Source organism: Bradysia coprophila, assembly GCF_014529535.1.
Source record: "Bradysia coprophila strain Holo2 chromosome X unlocalized genomic scaffold, BU_Bcop_v1 contig_20, whole genome shotgun sequence".
Taxonomy (NCBI): domain Eukaryota; kingdom Metazoa; phylum Arthropoda; class Insecta; order Diptera; family Sciaridae; genus Bradysia; species Bradysia coprophila.
Window position 1 is genome coordinate 443,618 of NW_023503307.1, and position 18,536 is coordinate 462,153.

An 18,536-nucleotide genomic window follows, 5' to 3' on the forward strand; every position below is an offset into this window, starting at 1 on the left:
ACTATTATGTAAATTTATCATCCTTTCGAATGATGGTGGTACACCGCCCACAAACAATTGCATTGGATCGGTCGAATGGAGCTGGTCTAACGAAATTAACATTTTCCGTTGTTAGCTGAATAACAAAATTACGTCAGAAACTTATTCATTTTTGGTCAATTCAACTGATGTCACGTGCCATTTTATTTAATTTTTCTTCAATTTTCGTTGCTGGAGGATTTTCATGTAACTACAAAAATGTGTCATAAAGCACATTTTTGAAGGTTCACGTTTCGTCGGTAGAGCTGTCGAAAATTTTATATATTCGTCAATTTTGAACGAACATTGTAACATGGAAAGGAAATAGTAGATTATGCACCTCTGTCCAAAATGTTTATTTTGCAAATTTGGAAGTTATGTAGCGAGCCGAAGGCGTACATACATAATGCAATTCGTCAAAATAAACATATTCCACAGAGGTGGACACGCTATTTTATCTGCCGAGAAAGGTAGATAAAGTTAGTTAGTTTAGAGCATCGCCACCAACCTCTATAAATATCGTTGCCTACAATTATTTTTACAAATTATATCACAGTTCCGGAATCAGTAGAACTGTCCATAGTTTAGTGTCCACAGTTTTTTCCATGTCGCCGAAACAAGGAAAACTTTTAATAGCCAGCAATCTACGAAGACAATTTCTTTGACAGTGAATAAATAATGAAACGCAAAACTGCAATTAATAATCCGATTCAGATTCAGTGATTGGATTGGGCAACTTTACATAAAAAAACACAAACAATTCGCATTTAATTTTCTTAATGATAGAGGCCACCAGATTTTGCAAAAATGCAACCATTTTTCATTAAAAAAATTAATTAGACATAAAAGCACACAATGCTTAGATAATATTTCACGGCTGTAGAAATAGCATGCACAATGATTGTAAAATGATTTGAGAAAAAAAAATTGCAGACATCCATTCGGCGAAGTTCGAAAACAAAGTTGAGTTAACAATGATTTATGATTTTGATGTTGCTATATGAAGTTTTGTATATATCGTAGTGCATGCATCGGCCATTAATTGTTAACCATAAATTCCATCAGAATGTTCGCGTCAATTCAATCAGAATTATTCTGATTCGACCAACGTGAAAATATTTGTAAAAAATCGGCTCATAATTTTATAATTAAATTAGTTTTTTACGCTTGCGTTAATTAAGTGTTAATTGAACCGCTGGATAAAATTGTATATCGATATGAAATGTTCAGTTGTAATCAGAATAGGAAAAGCGTTATTCAATGCACAGTTTTTATAGTCAAAGTTTCGACATCGCAACATTGGTAAATTGATCAAATGCAAGATATCACTTTTTCGCAAATTATGCTAGCCATCCAAGCGAAGCGCTTGTTCAGTACAAGTGTATACAGTCTTCCTCCCCGAATTTATTAATTGGTTGTGACTTTCGCCATTTTAAGAAAAAGAAGAATGACGTTTCAGGTCTATGACGCTCAGTAAATACACAATTTGTGAAACTATTTATGTTTCAGGCATGTAGTATACGTTGAATAAATTGGTTTATTGAGTCTATATTTCAATTTCAATAAATCATTGCAGTGAAAAATCAAAATGAAAATGTTGACATTGGCGCTGGCGATCAGTTTCGACGGTCAAACCATGAACTTTCATCACAACCCATTGAATGAAAAGCCTTCATTTTCGGCACAAGGTGTGCCGGCTCCTTGTAGAAGAGTTCTGTCATACATATAGCACATCGATGTCTTGTACGTTAATCAAGTGTCAAACAGAGAACAATATGCCAAATCAAAACATGAAGCGATTTGAGAAATTACATTTTGGCCGTCACATTGGTAGAAACGGTAGAGCACTCGACTCACACGCGAGAGGTCACCGGATCGAATCCCAGTGGGGGCAGGAGTTGAATCAAGGGCAATCTGTAATTTTTCATTTCGTACTTCGTCTAAATTCATGTTTCACAGACCGTATATATACGCTGGAAAGCAATTAGTATTCGGTTTAAATGTGGAAAACAATGTCACTCATTTTACATCTAATCTTGCCGACAAGGACTACTGTCTGTCTGTTAAAATCATAATCCGGCCCTCTTCAAAGAATCTACTTCTATTTGACTTCTACTTCTAAATCTGCTAATCGACTAAGATGATGTTAGATATTCCGCATTTTCATGAATCTGTTCGCTCCCATGTATAATTTCCCTGTAATTTTACATTTTTATGTGGTTTGTCAGTCACCTGCAGCTATCCACTTTTCGCCACAATTGACTGTTACTAATTCATAAAACTGAACACACATTTTTACGTGTTGCTATCTGAATTTATTAAAGCCGTGCGCGGCTGCGCATGATTCGAAATATTATACGATGCACTGACAGTGTGTTACACAGTACATTCACTCGTAGAATTAGTGGAACTCAATGACCCAATTACTTTTAATCTATACATATAATCACTCTACGGTTAGATGATAGTTCAGTTCGTGTGTCGGGTGACAATTGTAGTTAAATTTTCTGGATCTTTTACGTAACGAGCTGTAACTGGACAACTTGTTTACAACTAATAGAAAATCGCATCACAGAGTCTCATGTGACTCCTTCACAGATATATTTGATGCATCCCAACCGACCACATTCGAAGCACAATCATTAAACCATTCGAAGCTAAAAATATACATAATATCCTCACCTAAAGCTAATACTCTACATCGATTCTCCTCTACTAGGGGATCGTCAAGTTCAACTACAGTATCTTATTTTCAAAACACAAAACAAAACAACAACAACAAAAAAACCATCAAGACTCTCAAGACACACAGGAAGGCATATTATATCTGTCTTTATTTTTAAATTATCACACATATTACACGTTTTAGCGAAACATAACAGTCGAATGATTTATACATATAAACTCTCATGTGTACATCATCAAATCTCCTCTTGCAACACATAATTTTTAGTATATAATATGTGCTGCTTACGATATTGTATGATGTTATGAACATATCTATATATAAGCTGCCTGGTTTTTTCTTCTTCTCTTCTCTTAAATGTTGCATTGTGCAACTTATGTTGTACGTATTCACAACTTATGTAGCGATAGGCGATGTGATGATGTATACAATTGAAATCGAAATGATATAGAAAATGAAAAACATGTTTTATTAATAGAAGAAGCAAAAAAAATATATAAAATCGTAATTTAATAAACGTTGCTGTGGATGGTATGTTTGTTTGTGCATTGTAATATATCTACAATATATTTCAGTTGATCGGTCCATAAACATGTTTTAATAACCGAATATATACACATACAGTAAATTCCCCCACATGCTATTACAATTTACGCGGCCCATCAAGTCATAATATAATTCTATATAAACGATACACTGGAATTGTTATTGGTGAGTCATGAGTCAGAAATCTTTCATTTGTGTCTTAAGAGCAAAGGGATTAACGGAATATTAGAGATTGTTGGAACAACAAAAACAATTGCCTAAACGGAAAAATGTTTCCGCAATTTCCGACTTTTCCACTATATGTCCCATCAACAATAAATAAAATTACAGCCCCCAGCGACTGTTCACAATTAGTATCGAAATAATATCGGCCAAGGTGGTAACGATGTATTATGTGCGATAGAATTCAAAATATACTTCGTTATTTGTGTCAATATTTTGTTTCACCAGATCATTTCGTAATAAAGATTGGTGTTGCATTTCATTTCATTTTAATGCATTTCGAATCGTTTACTATTATCTCCGGTTTTTTGCTGTTCTCGATGTGATCTGTGCTGTGAACCTGAACTTTGTGATAACGTTTTGCTTGGAAGAAAATTTCACTGTGTCTCCTCCTCCCATCACTACACTTTTCAGCATTATGTTAGTATCTGAACGATATTTTCAGTATTTTTCGAACGTTGTTGAAGTAATTTGAATTAGCCGATTTGTCCGATCTGTAATTGGTGTGAAAACAAAGAATGAAACGAGTGCTATTTTTGTCGATTCGATTTCTGAATGTATTCAGCTTGATATTCGCTCAATCAGTAAACAGTCATTCATTCAGTGATTATAATAATCTTTTGTTACGGCGACCACCGGGTAATGATTTAGTTATATTGAATCAAGATTCCGGTAACGGTGTGCGTATCGCTGCAGCGTCCCTCATTGTGGATTTTAATTTTGTGCCTAATGGTCATTTTATTATCCGAATCAACGAGGATCTTGAGGGGGAGCTAGATGATATTCCAGCGGAATTCGCATCGAATGGACCTGAAACGAGTGACGAACTTTTCGAAATAGTTACTATCAAGAGTGTAGAGACACCGCCGCGAACGTCAATAAACGCAACACATGTCTTTTGCGACAAGAACAATGAAAATTGTCGATATTATGATTTCAGTCGCAATTGAATTATGCAAATGAACCAGAAGTAAATGCAATTTAGTGAGCGAAGAATTGAATAAAATGTATAAATGGTTTATGATTCGATTTTATTTATTCATCCATTATTATTTGGTATACAGTAAAAAGGCCACTTGTCTGGGGGATAAAAGCAGTAATGATTTGTAGAGTCGACAAAACACAAAGAAGTCGACCAAGGAAATGGTAAAAGTGGAAAGGAAATTGCATTATGAAAAATACTTTCTGGCGATTATAAAGGAAAATCTTTTTAAGATTTTCATTGTTGTAAAATTAATATCTTAAAAAAAAAGCTTGGTTGGGGCTTGGATATCAAGTAGATGCAATATATACCACCGGCAATCTTTAATGTTAAAGTCAAATTTTTGTACACAGGCACTTGGGAGATTGGAAACAAAAGCAAATATGTCTAAGATTTGTGTATTACGCATCCTCAATAGAAAAGAAAATGTTCCAAAGAGGGTAGACAAACCCCAATTTTTAATATGACACCCTCACGTACCCTCAATTTGCCTGTAAGTTGGTCAAAATAAAGGTATTATTATCACTTTTGTGTGGTAATCGGTGGAAACAATATAAAACGATTACCCTCCATTTCTTCATTGTTCGTACCCCCATGTTGTCTCGCGTCGTCTGCGTATCTCCTATTAAATGGCTTTGTTCTACTTGTTACTTATTTTGTACACGCCCCTACAATAAGCTATCGAACTGTAGTCCTTGTAGCATAACATAATACTGTCATTTAAGGTTTTGTCTTGCAAAATTGGATCAATAAGCGAAATAAATGAAAGAATTCAGGACAAAAATGTTTATGAAAATCGATATCTGAGTGTTGGAATTTCTGCTTGTTTCTCCATCCATCCTCTTTCCGATTCTATTTTTTTTTTCTCACCTTATATCATTGTAGTCACGTTTTGAAATCCCCATCTGGGTAGGTCTTGTTTTGTATGAATTTTTCCCTCTCCACAGAGTCAATCGAATACGTAGCAAACCCTGCGCGTTTCAACAGAAACTACTTGTCCACAAAATTCTTTAAATTATGATTTCGTTTTTGACATTTAAAATCCACCAAAAATAATTTCACGTTCGCCCTTGTTCCACCGTAAATGAAAAAATCATTATAAATTCATGCCAATATTACAACTTAAAGTTCATGTAAAGGACGTCGAATATGAAAATCTTGTCCTAATTTCGGTTGTTTGTCCATGCAAGCGTGTTATTTGGTATTGATCCACGGTATGACGCTATTCTCCCAATCTAATGTATGTCAGAAGCTTTAAAACTTTACTTTCTTTCGTAATACTTACGTTTTTCTACTTTTTCTTCTCTTTTTTTTCATTTTGTTTATGTTTCGTATCGATTTTAGGTGCAGTTTCAAACGAACATTCTTTTTGCTATCGGTGTATGTAGGTTTCAATGAGAATTTACGTGAACTAAACCTTTACTTACATCGGTCATATTTGGCTGATTGATCTTATCATATTCTTGATCATAATCTTTCGGAATTCTATGCAGCCAACACATTCTATACATACGGTCAATTTAAACACAAAACATTCCTTTAAATATTGATTACTCTATCTCCGGCTTACATAAATCAAAGGTTAGGAAATGTGTCGTTACCTCAATACCGAAAACATAAGAGCCCCAGATAGAATTCATGAAACTGGTATGAGCATTATGAATGTTGCCACAAAATGTATTTAAGAGTTATTTGTAATATGTACGTATGTATATGGAATGTAATCTTTTACATAAATTATAATTTAATGCAAATATCTCCTTTATATTGACAAAATTACCTTACATTGTACAGTCGAGGCTTATGGCAGACGTTATAGTTGTAATAGTTTTGGCTATCAAGTCTTAACAATCTATTCAAACGATACGATTGTAATCGTGTATTTGTAATCCTATTTCAGTGTCACTAAATTTAAATTTGTTGTTAGATAATGGAAATGTCCACACTAAACACTCTTTCTGAAAATAACGGGAATATTTGATAATTCTGTCATACCTAGATCTGGGGGTACTCCGAACAAAATTGGGACAGGACGATTTGCACCCAAATTTACTTAAATATCATACCGTCATCACACCACATCGACACAAATAAACTAAGCTGTGATAAGCAAAACCAAATTCGAAAATGTTCTTCGAAACATAAAAAATAATTTGCTTCTCGTTTGTGGTGGAAATTGCGTCAGGGTAAAATGTTTAGATCCTTCGAACAAGGTAATATCTTTTAAATCATGCCAGCACCAACGAGGGGAAAACGTCGAGAAACGGATTCTTCTAACTTCTATAAGGATTTTAAGCGAATTCGATCTGAGAACTCCTATTGATGAAAATTTCGCATTCGCAAACAAAGTCTTTTAGGAGATGTCAGTATAAGTACTATGTGCCTCAGTAAAAAAAAAGTACGGATACCATTCCTTAAACAAGATGACTATTCATGCTTACACTCTGAAATATGTTGATTCATAGCCCTTCTATCAATACCAGTAACAATAAATTTAGTCACTTTCTTGTTTGAAGCTTAGTTTCTTGATTGAATTTTTACGGAAAACTACATTCGGGATCTAAGTATGACCGAAACCGTTTTTACCAAATTTCGTTGCCGTCCGCACTTAATATTACTGTGACAAAATAACCTGATGGAAACCACAAAAATCTGTTTTGTTCACAAGCTGTATACGAAACCCGCTCATTCCTCCAATCTATCATACACTCGCGGAATCATGAAAACCGACACATTTTCTGTTTCGTGATTTACTGGTTTTTTTGTGAAAATTGTATGCATTTTTATATAGAGAAATCAGAAACTCAAGTAAAACGTAGAAACAGAAAATGTGTCGGTTTTCAAAATTCCGTGTGTGTGCAATTGCTCGATCCAAGAGTCTTACACTGCGTCCTTGACGTTGCTGGGTTCAAAGTGTTTATCAAATCTTTGTGGTTTTTTTGTTTTCTCGCATGCATTTAAATTTTCAACAACCATTTCAGTCTCATCCTATATTTACGGAAAATGTTATAATTCAGACGGAGTACCAGAGATTTTTACATATACATTTTCGCATGAGAAATAATAAATTATAAGGCATTTTGCTACATTATGTACGCAGGTACACACAGACACACCGACTTTGTACCTAAAATGCTAAAAAAGAACTCGGTGAATAATTGTTTTTCATATAAACAAGAGAATAGAGGATGGGAAGAAACCTTGGCTTAACCTATTTTGTGAATGAATAAAATTTATCATACACACAACACGTTGCAGCTATAAAAAAATATATTACCCGAATTGTTATCATTTCTCTCTCTCTGTTTTTTTTCCTCTGTCGTTTGCAACATAATATTTACATAGAAATCTAAAGGCGGCATATTTCAATTCTACCGACCAAATCATTTTGTTGGCGTATTTCTTGCGCAATGAAAACGTTTGACATTATGCTTACGTACAGTGTTCCAAGTGCTTGGTTGTTGTTAGATTCGTATTCTATATAAATTTCGATTGTAAGATTTAGCGAATGACGCGAAACAGAATCATTTCGATCCGAAATAAATTAGCCATTTGACCTTAAACGAATACTGCGTAGCGAAGGTATGAGTTGATTTTATTTCGATTGATGATGACAAACGAACAGGGATTTGATAATGCTGTCGATAGTATATATTGAGTCAATGAATAGCTCTGGCTGTTCATTTGCAAGACGAAATAACATTTCAGTAAGAAGATGATAATCGCATACGTCTGTAAATAGTCAGAAAAATACTATCCGCCTGCGTGCATAAACAGTCGATGTGAATGGGACTCGCCCGCGCGGGACGATGAGTCGTTTCGTGTCAAAGAAAACACTCAATTCCCTCAATTCTCTACGAAATTCGACCATCACATCGACCCAAACAACTTATCATCTGTGACATTATGACTTCACTCCGTTTGTAAATTGAAACGCAGTTGATTATGGCTTTGCAACATGAAAATAAACACAATGCGCAATATGTCTGTATGATGGTTTACTCTTCCAGCCGTTTTTTTTACACATTCACTATTCCAACCATACGAGGAGAAAAAAGACAAAAACAACAATTTGCGTTCTTTTCATGCCAATAGCGCTTTGTTGCACTGTCTAGGCACGTATATAACGAAATAATTCACAAAAGAATATTCCATGTACGTACGCGAAGCACAAGCATAAAATCTAGCAAGTATCGTGTATGATTGCTTATTGGTTGATTATAAAACAACATCTATGCAAAGAAAAGTCGAGGTCATCATTAACTCGAAAAACAATCTACTTTTCAAAAATTCTTTGTTCATCGCTCGTAGGTTCGTTGCTGCCTTTTTTATTTCTTATTATTATTGCTGGCTTAAATACTACACGATTATTTTATACTCTCTAACGTACGTTGTACACACACTTTCAAAATAACAAAAATGATATTTTTGTTGTTGTTGTTGCCTGGGTTCCGTTAGACGTATTATTATTGTTATTACTATGAATTATTAGTACGTTTTTTTCTCTCCTTTGGACGACAAAAAACTACATCCATGCCATTCATGAAAACGAGGTTTAGAAGTGACCAATTATCCTACATTCAGTTATAATTATTGGAGAGGATGAACGATGTTTCATTCATACCGAAAAAGTAAAAAAAAAATATTGTAAAAAACAACAAACGGCAACAACACGCATTTTACTCGCAAATACCATTAGGTGGGTATATAACATGATGAATAAGCAACAAAAAAAATTAAAATTGGCTCCAAATCGGAGAAATGAAACAATCTCATTCAGAACGATGAAGATTAGCGAAGGATCTGCCCATCATACGAAGTCAATTAATTTTCACTTTACTTTTGACAGACATATAAGAGGAGTATATATTTATAGGGCGAGCGTAAATGTTTTATGAAATATTGACCGTTCATCTCTACATAGCCATCGAGTTATAACTTTCCAGCGATTTTAATTCAAGTCTATTCCATTCATTCCATTCATATACAAAGTGTGTGTGTCGTGTAATAGGATTCTCGTTGGTTGTGAACAATAATGTTCCTTATGTTCTTCAACGATTCCGATGTGGACATGGCTGGCATATTATGTCTCAACTTCGCCGATGATAAAAAGATTGCCTCAATCATCAGATGCGACCCGACTACAAACAGCAATCCACCGATTCTTCGAATGGTGTCGTGACAATGGCCTTGAAATCAACTGCTCGAAATCAAAGATCATCACATACACGTTGAAGTCCAATCCGTTAATCTTTGATTACGTCTTGGATGGCGAATCGATCGAGCGAACCACTAGCACTACCGATCTTGGCCTTTTGATGAATACAAAAATGAGCTTCAACTCTCACTATGAATATGTGAGCAACAAATCGAAATCAGTATTGAACTTCGTGATGCGGCAAAGACGTTTTTGGACGATGATGCCATCAAGATTGTGTATAAGGCATTAGTACGATCTAATCTGGAGTTCGCATCATGTGTTTGGTCACCGAATTGTGTAACTCATCGGAGCACGATTGAAAGCACACAGAAGCGATTCGTGATGTTTTTGAACGGAGATCATCTCAACCAGTCTAGCAATGACTACGTGCTCAGTCCGTACGTCGAAAGGTGTGCAAAGTTCAATCTGCAATATCTGGCCAGACGAAGAACGAACGCATGCATTTTGTTCATCCACTCACTGATCATCGGTAAGATCCATTCACCTGTGCTTCGCTCCCGTATAACATTCCATTTGAGGTCAACGAGACACAATGGCATTATCTGGATCAGATTTTCTTATAAATTAATCTAAACTTTGAAACGTACAATCGCTCATAAAGATATTACGGAATGGCGAACCCATATCTTTGATTTTACAATGTTTTTAACAAATTCAATCAAAAAAATGTGGCCAAACTAATAGTTCTAGCTACATCTGGCAGCTCAAACAACGCTGCTACATACGGCCACAGTCATGTTTAGACCGGCTGACAAAATGCGGTGCAGTAAGGGTGAAATAACTTCAATCTGGTTAATATACATGAAATGTCATGGCAGTGAAGTCAGTTCATAAAAAATGGATCGCAAGACGAATGTACTGGAACTATAACAGAATGGGACACTGAACTTTTGACATTTTTTGTATTTAGATTAAGAATGTTATTGTAAACAAAAAATTGTTCCACACTATTGCCGAATTTTCAAGTTTTTTACTTTTAATTTATATTTCAATTACGACTACGACCCAAATTCAACCCAAAAGCATACCTTTTTCGTGAGAGAATTAAGAAAAAATGACATGAGAAGAAAAGAGAGGCATATATAGAAGTATAGTCTTTTTTATGTTTGAATGATATTTGAAAATCAGAAAACAATTAATTAAAAATATAAATGTTTATAATTTTACGATAGTGTAGAATAATTTTTTGCTCAGAATAATGTTGTCTATCGAAATTATTGAAACTTCAGTCCCCCATTGTACAAAAATCTATTATAAGTTTCCCTATATGAACAGCGTATGGTATGCATTAACAATTCTATTACAATTCTGCCGTAATTGCATAAAAAACTATTTTTTTTTAATTTTCGAAAAAAAAAATTACTGTAAACTTTCGGCTCCCAAAATTTACATTTTTTTACTTTCTGCGAGCATGAAAAACTGAATACGTCACACAAAAATGCTATGTCCTTGTGAAATGACTATTCTGGTAAATATCCATGATATGTCATCGCAATGAAGTTGGTTCACAAGAAAATAGAGCGCTGACGTTGGTAACTTTATCACAAGAATAGCATTTTCCGTCGAAAAGTTTGAATTAGCCGTATCTGGAAGTTGAAATTCTTTCGCTGTATATTTGGTTTATTTAAATAAATAAAATTAAGAATCTCGCGTCTAATATGAAAAATATTCACAAAAAATTCAACCACAACAGCAATAAATAAAAGTATTCGATTCAAATCTGTTTCGCCTATGGTAGAGCATCGTGTCTATGGTAGAGCATTATTGAGATTTGTTTTGCTGTTTTGCATTTCTACGATTGCATCATGCACACAATGCTTGCAATATATTTCAAATTCTTCATCTGTTTCGTTTCAGGTTGGCCGATCATCCGAATCGCCAATAGATTTCGTGGTAATGGATACACTGCCCGGTGACAAAAAGGACGCGAAAGTAATGCAGAGTACAATATCACGATTTGCTTGCAGAATTTTAGTTGAACGAACTGAAGCCCCAAAAGCTAAAATATACGCAGCTGGTTTCGATTCGAGTAGAAATATATTTTTAGGGGTAAGAGAGTCCATCATTTCATATCAAAATATATAATAAAATTATGCTTTTAATGCATGTTTTGTTTCGGATGGGTGCAGCGACAGTACAGCAGCATTGTAAATGTTTTTGCGTCGGTAACAAAATTTAAAAAAAAAACGTATGGGAGTAGCTCTAACTCATATTTTCTAATGTGATGCATTACCCAAACCCATAATTAACTATGGCTTCTTTGGTTTATGATATTAATTTTTCGAACATTATATACAATGCGCTGTGTGTCGTTCTCTTTTCCGTAAAAAAAGCACACACAACATTTTATGAAATGGCTGGATGCGTGTGGGAGTTTGATTTGTTATTTTCGTGTATGCATTTTTTTTTAAACTTATGCCGACTCGGTTGATAATAATGTCGTTTGTTATTGTGTGTGAAACGTAATTGATGCTTAAATGTGTCGTCTATTCAATGTAATTAACATTTTTGTTTACACATTCAAGTGGTGAATTTCGACAGAACGACGTGATTTTCACAAACGTTGATTTGTGCAATTAATTAACTTAAACAACGCACTTTTGCTGGCAATTGTTGCCATACAGTCGCTTTTGACGTCATTAACAGGTTAATTTTAAGTTGTCAACGTGTAAGCCTTCGTTCACGTTATCGTCCATGAATGAATTCAAAATCTACTTTGAGACATAACGATTCGCTCAGTTTATTTATTTGTCGAACTCGGAAACAGGTCAGATACAAAACAGAGTGGACGCTACTAACGATCAATTTCCCATCCCGACTAGTGTCTCCTTTTTCATATGGGCGAAAGGGCCATTGTTTTTGGCGTCAGATTTTAAGGGGCTTCCGATGCTGATCTGAAAAAATCTCGATTTTTCAATTTGAATTCACAAAACAAACGGAGCGCTAATTTCCTTTCATTTACTTCGGTTTTCCTACTCTGAAGATCCTTCAATTGAATATTTTTTTTTTAACGAACGCATTCCGGTACGCCTGGGCTTATGCATTAGGCGATAAGAAATTCTCATGAGCAGACACATCGAGCAAGTTTTTTCTTTTTCCTGTCATTTACTTCGGTTTAATCTACTCTGAAACTCATTCAAGTGGATTGTTCCTTTCTACAAATGTCTAAAACATATATTGGCATGTCTGGGCTTATGATGTGCTAAGCGATACAAACTTTCTGTGAGCAGGCACACTGAGCAAGTTTTTGCTGTACACAGTCAAAAATGTGGAAATTCTTCAATTAGCGCCCGATTTTAATATGTCCCATTGCGCCTCAAACCCTAAAAACGGTGAATACCCTGACAATGGTGCAAAACCAGTCTTTCGTTAACTTCACCGTATAAAACAAATTTTATGTCTTTATGCCCACTCTGAGAAAATTGGTTTCTTACCTGACGCGGAAACATTTTTGTTTTGCTGGGAATTCTATTCGAAAATCCTGCCTATAAAATTGCTTTCCACACGCCATAACAACGTTCGGTCACTCTTTTCAATTGAATTACCTCTTTATCTTAGAACAGTTGAGCTACCCGAACGTTTCTTGCAAAACAAATGGTCTAATAATCAAGTCACTTTATTGTTCCGATTTTTCTTTTTTGGTAATTCTCAATGGCAATGACCAACAACATCCTTTTTCGGTCACGTTCTCAGAGTGACCTGATTTAAAGATGCAACTATGAAATCACTCGGTTAAATCAAATACACAATTGTTTTACGGTACATGGAATTGCAAGGCTGCGCAAAGACGGAAACCTTCTTCGACGTTTTTTTTCCGCAAATCTACAATTTTGTGCCCATTGAATTATACCAATTTATCGACTCACATTTTCTAATATTTCCGAACGTAAATGTTCCCTTTTTTATCCTGACTACACAATCGAATTAAATAATTTAACGTTTTAATGCACGTGAGCTTCGAAATAAATAGACTCGCGTGCTTTCGGAATATAAGCGTTCTTGATGAATGACAAATGACAAACAATATTTTTGAGCTGAATAGTTCAGCCACAATATCGACTATCGATTGAGCCAACTAATTCGAAAAGACATTATCAGTATGTGGTTGTGTGCTGTCTCTATTGTCTAGTCCCACAGATATCATATATATTATGTTGAATGAATTGTCTGTTACCAACCGATGGATGGGATTTATGGTTAGTGGAAGAGTATGTAATTGAACAGAATGAGCACAAAACGTTTTACCTCCTCGAAGTTTTGAAATTTTGAGTGTTTCAATTCCCCCAGATGCTGAACCCATCAAGAGACTTACATTGTCCATACCTTATCCGTAATTGAGAGTATATCCACGGGGTTTCTTCTTCTCTGAATGTTGTACTTGTGTGCTAGTTAAAGACAGAAAACTTATTATGAACTGTGGACATGCTTGTCGAGAATTAAAACTGATCTCCCGCTCAAATTAAATTGCAGGAAAAAGCGACAAAATGGCAAGACAATGTGGAAATCGATGGTCTGACAACAAACGGTGTTCTAATCATGCATCCGAAGGGCCAGTTTTGCGGTGGCAAAGCTAAGTGTGGTGTGTGGCGCGAATGTTCTGTTGGTGGTGATATATTTAATTTAAGAGAATCAAGGTCTGCACAACAAAAGGGAAAACAAGTGAGTAATTGAAATGGACGTAATTGGCTGCGATTGTCACTAATGCCTTCATGGTTCCATTAGGTACAAGAAGAAACCAACGTCCTTCAAGATGGCACATTAATTGACTTATGTGGTGCGACATTACTTTGGCGATCCGCCGAAGGACTTCAAAACTCACCGGTAAGACTAACACATTTCATTTGATCGATTTGAAGTAGTTGATAATTGCGTACTTTTCCCAACTGATACAAATCATAGACGAAGAGAGACTTAGAAAAACTTGTTGACGAAATAAATGCTGGACGCCCTCAATGTCCGGTTGGCCTGAATACATTAGTAATACCACGAAAAGTTACTTTAGGAGAACACATAAACCAGCCTTACGTTTATTTGAATTGCGGTCACGTTCAAGGTAAAATTTATTGAAACACAACAAAAAGCAATGAAAATTTCCGAATTCAAAAAATGGCTTCATTCGCAACAGGAAATCATGACTGGGGACAAGATAAGTCAACTGGTGCACGAAGATGTCCGATGTGCCTTGAATTAGGTCCGGTTGTAACTTTATGTATGGGCATTGAACCAGCCTTTTATGTTGATTCCGGACCACCATCGTTTGCGTTCAATCCTTGCGGTCACATGGCAAGTGAAGCCTCGGTCAAGTAAGTATAATTTTCAAATTTAAATCGTGAAGAAATTCAAATGAAATGCAGTAAATGTGGCGAAAGGACATGGGAGAGAGCTAATACCGACGCTTTTTGACTCAAAAACGTTGTGATTAATGAAATGTAAGAGTTTTCGCAACTACTCCTGCAAAATATTCGTCGGAACTCATTCTCACTATTTCGAGGTGTCATTGGCACACGTACAGGGCTTTTTTTGGGAATTTTATCTCTGAAATATTCTGAAACGTTCCTGGACCCGTGTTTACAGCATCAGAATCGATGGTCGATCTGAAGAACTAAATCTATCTGGTTTAGTTGCCGTAGGTGTTCTGAGATTTTGAAATAGTCAGATAAAAAAAAACCGTAAAACTACACGTCAGATCGACGAGAACTTTAACACTAGCTGACTGCTATCAATGAACCAAAATCCATCTACGTTTACCTTAGCCGATCGTCTTGATATTTCTAAATTTCTTTTTCCATTTCAGATATTGGGCAAACGTTGACATACCACACGGTACGAATGGCTTTCAAGCAGTATGCCCATTTTGCGCTACACCGCTGTTAGGATGCCCCGGCTATATGAAATTAATATTTCAAGATAATCTGGACTAGTAACATTCAGCGACGCATCAAAAGAGAAAAAACAATTTGCAAGTTATGTTAAGAGGTTTCGTTTTTAGTATCTAATGACTCAACGGAGACGTTCATCATTTCAGAAGTGCTGAACAAGTGAGCATAATGTTTCGATGCTCAATTTCGCTAGAATTCGTTTTTAGTAAAATCCAATCAGCAAAATAAATCGAACTTTTGTGGCTAAGGATACAGTTAAGAAATAACTGATGTTACTCACGACAAAAGTTGAATAAATTAAAACTTCTGGTCATTTTACAGTTGTGTTCGATCGAACCATATTCAAATACGATAACACCTTAGTCTGTTATCTTATTCCATTGCTAATTCTACAAAACTTTCATAGGTTATTGAGGAAAAAGATTCGTTCAACGAAAGGAGGACCGCATCTAAGCGATCCCCGAACTAACCTTTTACCCTAAGTGGTTTTGTATGAGTCATGGATTTCAGCCGTTTCGACTGACTATTTGATAAGAGATTTTTAATTCAGAATTGGTGCATGCAAAGGTAAACAAAGAGCTAAATGTTTGAGTTTTCTCTTTCTTGTTTGCTTACATGCAAAATCGCTACAATTTCGTCCGATCACACTAATACCAATAAACTGGCAGAGTTTTTCCTATTATCTCGTTGGATGCGTGTAATCAGATGCTGCTAAAAGTAAACAAGCAGATGGTTGACAATCGTTCTGTCAATTTGTTGATAAATCGATATTTGCGACCCCGCATTTGAATTAAAGATGAGGAATTAACTGGTTCAGTCCCGGATTGGCTATCGTTAGATTTTATCAAATTCATTCAACCGAACGAGTGATATCGAAATACCAACTTGTAGCATTGCTTTACATTGTGCGGTAGCAGCCAACAATTTCTTTTATTCGTCATTACAGTTGAATTTGTGTTCTCGTTGTATTCAGCTGACTTACCAGCTGGTCCACTCACCCTGATAATGCAAAAAATTCATTTTTGCATTTTTGAATTATTGAAAGAGTTCGGAGCTCGTTCAAAAATTATGCTTACGACTATCGTTTTGATTTTGTACCTTTCCCAGCAACTGTTAAAGATAGAGACACAACAAAAAATGTCAGGTCGAGAAAAAAGTTTTTTCGCTGAAAAGATGGAAATTTATCTTTAACAGTCGATTAGGCGTGGTCAATTTCGGATCGGCATGCTGATGAAATTTGTCAAAAGTTTTTTTTTTAAATTCAAGTATGTATTGTATGTCTTTATCAAAATAATTTTTTTTTTGGTTTTTAAATTGAACTGACTTCAGCAGGTCAGCTTGTGAAAGAGAACGTCTGTGAGTGAGACTTAAGGAAGAAAAATTATTAAATTAACAAAAAAAAACTTTTCTGTCGATTTTCTTTTGAATATGTTTTTGAAAAGATTAAAAAAAAAATAAGAAAAAAAAAGTTTGAAAATGGAAATAAAAATATAGTTGACACACTACCACTACCTAATAGAAAAAATTATTGTAATTATTTGTCTAAAAAGTAAATAAAAAGAAAAAATCTTTAAAGTGAAAATACAACCGCTGTTAAATTAATCTAAAAAAAGTCAAAGAAAAAATAAAGGAAAAAAAAATAACATCACACATAGAATCCTAATAAAATTGTGCATTTTAAGATATTGAAATAGTTTAAAAAAAAGAGAAAACGAGAGAAAAACCAATTCTAGTTTGAAGACAAAAAAAATTTTTAATTATTATTTCAATTTTTAAGACGGTAAACTTATACTTCATCTTCTTCTTCATTTTCTTTTAATTTGTTTAACGTTAAAACTGGCCGTATATTTATCAACGCTTTAAAATATTGTATATTTTAAAAATAGATTTTTTTTAAATAAACATTCAAAAAGTTTTTTTTTACTTCATTGACTCTTGGTGTATGGACTGGACACTGACCGTCAGACAATGAATCGCATCGCCGTTCATAAGGTTAATCCTCAATCTCGGTTCTAGGACTTAATATCCCCGGACAAAATAACCCGGACAAAATAACCCCGGACATAATAACCCCGGACAAAATAAATTTTCTATTGAGTGGAGACAGTAGAGCGGACATAATAACCCCGGACAAAAAACCCAATTAAATTTCGGCTGTATGTTAAAGTAACCCCGAAAAAATAACGAAGGATCAAAATAACTCCAACCAAAGTACCCCAGGCAAAATGTCTACGTTTCGAAATAACTTCAATAATAACGAATAACTACACTGAAAATAAAAATAGAAAAATCTTTGCAAAACCTGCGGCGAGTTTCGCTGCACGTCCTGCAGACGGCCTAACACGCACGGGGCTCTGCCCCAAACCCCGCTAGGGGCTCTGCCCCTTAGACCCCGCAAGGGGGATGCACCCCTTGACCCCCGCTTTTTTTAGTCGTTTTTATTTTTCTCGGCCTGCGGCGCATTGACACTTTTCATAAATACACTAAACAATCTATAAACAAATAGTTGCGACAAAATCAACGATTTCTAATATTCCGATACTTTATGACAAGGGGCTGCCGCCCCCTGAACCCCCGCATTCTTTTTGATTGCCTGCGGCGCTTAAACACCGACTCCTTCCACAAAACTTACGATAAAATCGATCACAAATTTTTGTATTTCGGTATTTAATGTCAAGGGGCTGCCGCCCCCTGAACCCCCGCATTCTTTTTGATTGCCTGCGGCGCTTAAACACCGACTCCTTCCACAAAACTTACGATAAAATCGACCACAAATTTTTGTATTTCGGTATTTAATGTCAAGGGGCTGCCGCCCCCTGAACCCCCGCATTCTTTTCGATTGCCTGCGGCGCTTCAACACCGACACCTTCCACAAAACTTCCGATAAAATCGACGAATTTTTATATTTCGGTATTTAATGTCAAGGGGCTGCCGCCCCCTGAACCCCCGCATTCTTTTTGATTGCCTGCGGCGCTTAAACAC

General features: G+C 35.5%; 1 protein-coding gene across 2 annotated transcripts in view; it reads left to right on the forward strand.

Moving 5' to 3' along the window:
- The window catches only part of LOC119068716 (protein pellino), a 60,588-nt gene extending 43,286 nt beyond the window's left edge, over positions 1–17,302 (forward strand). For both annotated transcript variants that reach the window (XM_037172406.1, XM_037172405.1), the window contains exons 4-9: positions 11,533–11,724; positions 14,146–14,334; positions 14,398–14,496; positions 14,575–14,728; positions 14,801–14,978; positions 15,470–17,302. In XM_037172406.1, coding sequence (XP_037028301.1) covers positions 11,533–11,724; positions 14,146–14,334; positions 14,398–14,496; positions 14,575–14,728; positions 14,801–14,978; positions 15,470–15,596 — 939 coding nt within the window. In that variant the 3' untranslated portion in view covers positions 15,597–17,302. The remainder of the gene's footprint in view (positions 1–11,532; positions 11,725–14,145; positions 14,335–14,397; positions 14,497–14,574; positions 14,729–14,800; positions 14,979–15,469) is intronic.
- Positions 17,303–18,536: the final 1,234 nt, after the last annotated feature.